This window comes from Callithrix jacchus, chromosome 5, assembly GCF_049354715.1.
Source record: "Callithrix jacchus isolate 240 chromosome 5, calJac240_pri, whole genome shotgun sequence".
NCBI classification, from domain to species: domain Eukaryota; kingdom Metazoa; phylum Chordata; class Mammalia; order Primates; family Cebidae; genus Callithrix; species Callithrix jacchus.
The window spans coordinates 7,586,383-7,591,353 of NC_133506.1; the positions used below are offsets into that span (position 1 = coordinate 7,586,383).

At 54.9% G+C, this 4,971-nt stretch overlaps 1 protein-coding gene across 1 annotated transcript; it reads right to left on the reverse strand.

The window, feature by feature from the left end:
• Positions 1–3,407: 3,407 nt before the first annotated feature.
• Positions 3,408–4,630, reverse strand: ID1 (inhibitor of DNA binding 1). The gene is made up of 2 exons (XM_002747356.6): positions 4,106–4,630; positions 3,408–3,866 (listed from the first exon to the last, which is right to left on the reverse strand). Exons 1-2 carry the CDS (start codon positions 4,529–4,531, stop codon positions 3,825–3,827), a joined length of 468 nt encoding a protein of 155 aa, XP_002747402.1. The 5' UTR covers positions 4,532–4,630; the 3' UTR covers positions 3,408–3,824.
• Between the last annotated feature and the right edge of the window lie 341 nt (positions 4,631–4,971).

Consider the following 4,971-nt stretch of genomic DNA (forward strand, 5'->3'; position numbering starts at 1 on the left):
CTGAGATCATGCCATTGCACTCCAGTCTGGGTAACAACAGCGAAACTCTGCCTCAAAAAGGAAGAAAGAAAGAAAAGAAAGGGAGAGAGAGAGAGAGAAAGAAAAGAAAAGAAAGAGAAAGAGGAAGAAAGAGAGAAAGAAAGAACGGCTCTGACAGGTGAAGTGATGAGCATCAAGGTTGATTCTGGGCCTGTGTTGTACCTGCCTCCCTACTAGAATGTTAGCCTATTACTCTTTTTTTTTTTTTGAGACAGAGTTTCGCTCTTGTTACCCAAGCTGGAGTGCAAATGGCGCGATCACGGCTCACCGCAACCTCCGCCTCCTGGGTTCAGGCAATTCTCCCGCCTCAGCCTCCTGAGTAGCTGGGATTACAGGCACGCGCCACCATGCCCAGCTAATTTTTTTTGTATTTTCAGTAGAGACGGGGTTTCACCTTGTTGACCAGGATGGTCTCGATCTCTTGACCTTGTGATCCACCCGCCTCGGCCTCCCAAAGTGCTGGGATTACAGGCGTGAGCCACCGCGCCCGGCAGCCTATTACTCTTGTGGTGGTGGCGGTTGTTACTGAAATGAGCCTAGATGATAGCACTGGCCTCGTTACAGTTCTGACAACGGAACTGATATCGTAAAGAGTTTAGTATGGTGCCTAGCACACATTCCGTTCTCCGTGATTGTTAAATAAAATAAAAAGTACATCCCCGAAAAGGCAGAGTCCAGTCCCCAAGAAACTTGGTCCTGGGGTTTCTCTTCTCTGCATCTTCCACCCCAGCTCCTGGCTAAATCCTGTCTTCGAGGGGTTAAGGAATTAACGATTTCCGAAGGTGCAGGGTTTTGTGTGCTACACACACACACTCACACGCCAACACACACCGGTGGCCTCTGTCCCCCTCCCTCCCTCTGCGAGGCCCAGAGCCTCTTATGCAAGCCGCCGGCGCCCGCCGGTTCCCAGGCCCGGCTGCAGCTGCGGGCGGAGGGGCAGGGCGGGGGCGGCGCGCTGTTTGTCTAGCGCGGCGGTGCCAAAGACTGCGAGCCCCAGACAGCCAGGCGCCTCCGTACACCTGGGGATGCTCAGGTTAAATAGCTCCGCATTCCTCGGGCCCAGCTGATGGAAACGCTCCCAGGCCGCCGCCGAGCCGGCCTCCAGATGGGCTGGGCCCGGGCCAAAGGGGAAAAGAAGGAAACGTGGAAACCAGAGTGTGCCTGAATGGCGGGGGGAGGTGGCCCAGGCCCCCGCCGCAGCCCCTTCCTCTCCTGGAAGAAGGCTGTGCATGTCGGAATACGCCAGGGGGGACCCACCCACGTCCCCGTGGGTGGGCTTGCAGGCTGGGGGCCCACACGTGGGAGGGAGTGCGTGCACACGTGTGCCTCCGAGGACACACAGGCGACAATTAATAATGATAATTTATAACTATGGACCGTTCTGTGCCAAGCACTGTGCTAAACGTTTTACCTGCTTACTTTATTCATTCTGTACTACATTCCGTGAGGTTAGTACTATATCACAGCAGCCAGCAGGGAGGGGGTAGCAAAGAACATAATTTGCCTGCAAATACTGTGTTCTTTGATAAAAATCCATAAAATGCTTGTGGGGGGGGTGTACCTTTATATATAAATAAGACAGAGTTTCACCATGCTGGTCAGGCTGGTCTTGAACTCCCCACTTCAGGTGATCCACCTGCCTTGGCCTCCAAAGTGCATGGATTACAGGCGTGAGCCACCCCGCCCAGCCGAGGTGTACCTGTCTTAATATCAGTGTTCAAGAAATCATAATCTTTCATTTGATTTTTTTGTTCATCCCCTCTCAGCTTTTTTTATTTAATTTTTTATAGAGATGAGGTTTCACCATTTTGGTCAGGATGGGTCTCCATCTCTTAACCTGGTGAGCCACTGGCCTCGGCCTCCCAAAGTGCTGGGATTACAGTCACCGCGCCTGGCCTCTGAGCTTGTTTCTTCTGCTACAAAACTGGGATCACAATCCTGACTTTAGCCCCACAGGGATCCATGAAATCATTTATGTAAAGACATTTATGTTGAGCAGAGACAGGACTCTGGTGCTAGGGGCCATTTATTTTCTTCTATTTATTGACAAAATGTATTAATAGCCCTTTCCTGTCTGGGACAAGTTCTTTGCCCTTCCCGGGACTCAGTTTCTCCACATGTAATCCATGGAATTTTACCTGGCAGCAATCCTTGAGGGTTGGTGTCTCCGGGGCCTAATGATAGCCCAGGGAGTTGTCACGTGAACTTTTGAGGACCGATTTGCCCAAACACAGCCGTCCCCACGTTCACTCCAGACCCGCAGAGGCCCAGGAATACCAACCAATTTACAGAACAATCATACACACAGAAACCCAGTGTGTTTCTGTGGCCCCAGACACCTCCAGCTCATCCATCATCGCAGACCCATGCAGAGTTGCCACAATGCATTTAGGCAGAACACACAAGCCCAAACAGCTGGAGGTTGCACACTTATCTGTGGAACACATGTGGTCTCATTTGCCCTTCTGCACACAGCCCCGAGCATATCCCTACTTACACCCCTAGGCCTATACGTGAACAGATTGCCCAGTTCCACCGTGGGAGTAGGGGGAAGACCAGCTCACTGGTTACATACACAGGTATAAACACTCACATGTGCTACCCCCAGTAGAAATCCACATACATGTCCAGGCAGATAGGCCCTTGCCAATGACGTTTTTCCTGCTCTGGAGCTGGGGAAACGAGACTCGCCCACTCCAGATCCCACGCAGGAGCCCTGGGGTGGGGGTGGGGGGATTTGTTTGAGCTGCTGTCAAGAGCCAGGCCAGGGTGAGGGGGTTGAGTCTGGACCCAGAGCAGGTGTCCCAGCAGCTGTGCCTAGCTTGGCCTTGCCAACTTGCTCACCCACTTGGATGAGCCAGGAGCCCCAGGGCGGCCTGCTGGGACCCAGAAATAGGCTGTTGGGGAAGGCACCTCCTACTGGGGAATGGGGTGATAGAATCACTGCTTCTGAGCAAGTCCCTTTCCACTGGGTCTCTTTCCCCACATCTTGGCAAGGAAGTTGGTGGTCCCGACACTAGGTTTTCCAACTGAAATGGCTTGCTCAATACTCCCCAAGACAGAGGGGGTCTTGGCAGGTTAATCTGCATTTTAACAACCTCCCCAGGTGATCCAGATGGCCCAGTGATGACTTTGAGAAACCCCAGAGGCCTAGAGTATTTAGTTTTATAGCACTGGGGAGCAGGGAAATGGCCAGGGATGGTGGGGGAGGAATAGACTTTAAAGACACCGGAAACACTCATTCAGGCCAGTAAGAGCGACAGTCCAGATGTGGCCCTCCAGTTCTCCTCCCAGAACCAGCTGTGAAGAGGGTCAGAGGTCAACCCTCAGCCCAGGCCCCTCCCCTCAATCCAAGAAGTCACTGCAACTTTACCACCATCTAAATTATTTGTTTAATAACAAAAAAAAAAGCCCCACAGAACTATTGTAAAACAATATTATCAGTCGGTGATCATTGTAATATACAATACAAAGCAATTTCCTCAGAAATCTGAGAAGCACCAAACGTGACCATTTTTTAAAATGTTTGCTTTTCAAAAAATAGAAACACACGAGGGGAATCCCACCCTCTAAAGTCTCTGGTGACTGGTAGGTGTGGAGAGAGGGTCGGCCTCTCCTCGCCAGTCCCTCAGCCCTGGGCTGGATGCCGTTAAGGGAGCGGTGGCAGCCGACCTGTCTCGTTCGCCCCCAGATCTGGCGAGGCGCGTTGGGGAGACACACAGAGCAACTTAATTCCTCTTGCCCCACTGGAGGGCTGGGGTCCGCCGGTCCCTGGGGGAGGCACTTCAGCGACACAAAATGCGATCGTCCGCAGGAACGCATGCCGCCTGTGAAAACGAGAGAAGAGGTGAGACGCGCGGGTGGGAGGGGATGCCGCTCCAAGCACAACAGACGCCCCCTTCCCCAGGAGACACGATGGGGAAGCGCTTTTTCCAGGCTCCTTGGGCACCCCGGCGTAGCCAGGTGCCCGCAAGGATGGGATGGAAGTGGTGCTAGCGCCCACTCCCTCTGGCTTCAGTTTCCCCGTCGATATAAGGGTGATCCAGTGGTCGGATCCGGACCTCACCTCGGCCGTCAGGGCGCTGATCTCGCCGTTAAGGGTGCTGAGCGGAGCCCGGACTGGCAGCCCTCGGCCCCCGGCGGTCCCGACTTCGGATTCTGAGTTCAGCTCCAACTGCAGGTCCCTGATGTAGTCGATGACGTGCTGGAGGATCTCCACCTTGCTCACCTTGCGGTTCTGGGGCAGGGTGGGCACCAGCTCCTTGAGGCGCGAGTAGCAGCCGTTCATGTCGTAGAGCAGCACGTTCACCTGCTGCTCGTCCAGCAGGGCAGGCAGGCGCGCCCCGGCGCCACCGGCGCACCGCGAGATGGCCACGCTCTGCTCCGACAGGCAGCGCACTACCTCGCCCGCGCCGCCCGCAGTCTTGCCGGCCTTCAGCGCGCAACTGGGGCCCGCGGCGGCGGCGGCGGCGCTACCACTGGCGACCTTCATGATTCTGGTGACTGGCTGTAACCGAATGCGCGAAGCGAACGGAGGAGCTAGGAGCCTGGAAATGCGGTAGAAAAAGAAGTAGCTAACAACGTGGAATGCGAGCGGAGAGCCACAGCCGGTCTTTTATGAACACGCCGCTGCCCCCCGCAGGGGCGGGCTCAGAACGTTCAAAAGCAACCAATGGGAGGCACGGGGGCGTGGTCCGCGCTCCTGGGTCCCGCCTCCCGCTCCTCTAGTGCGCCCTTGCGGGGTGGAAAGAAGACCTGAGGTCAGAACAGCAAGAGTGGGTGGGTGGCAGGGCACCTGGCAGGGTAATGGGTGGAGGCGAGGGCTACAGTGGGCTCCTCGGTAAGGGAGCAGGGAAGCTAAGCCGGCATTGCCTTATAATGAAAAGGCCTCGGGAATCAGTTTTTCCCATGTTCACTTTCTCACTTCTCCAG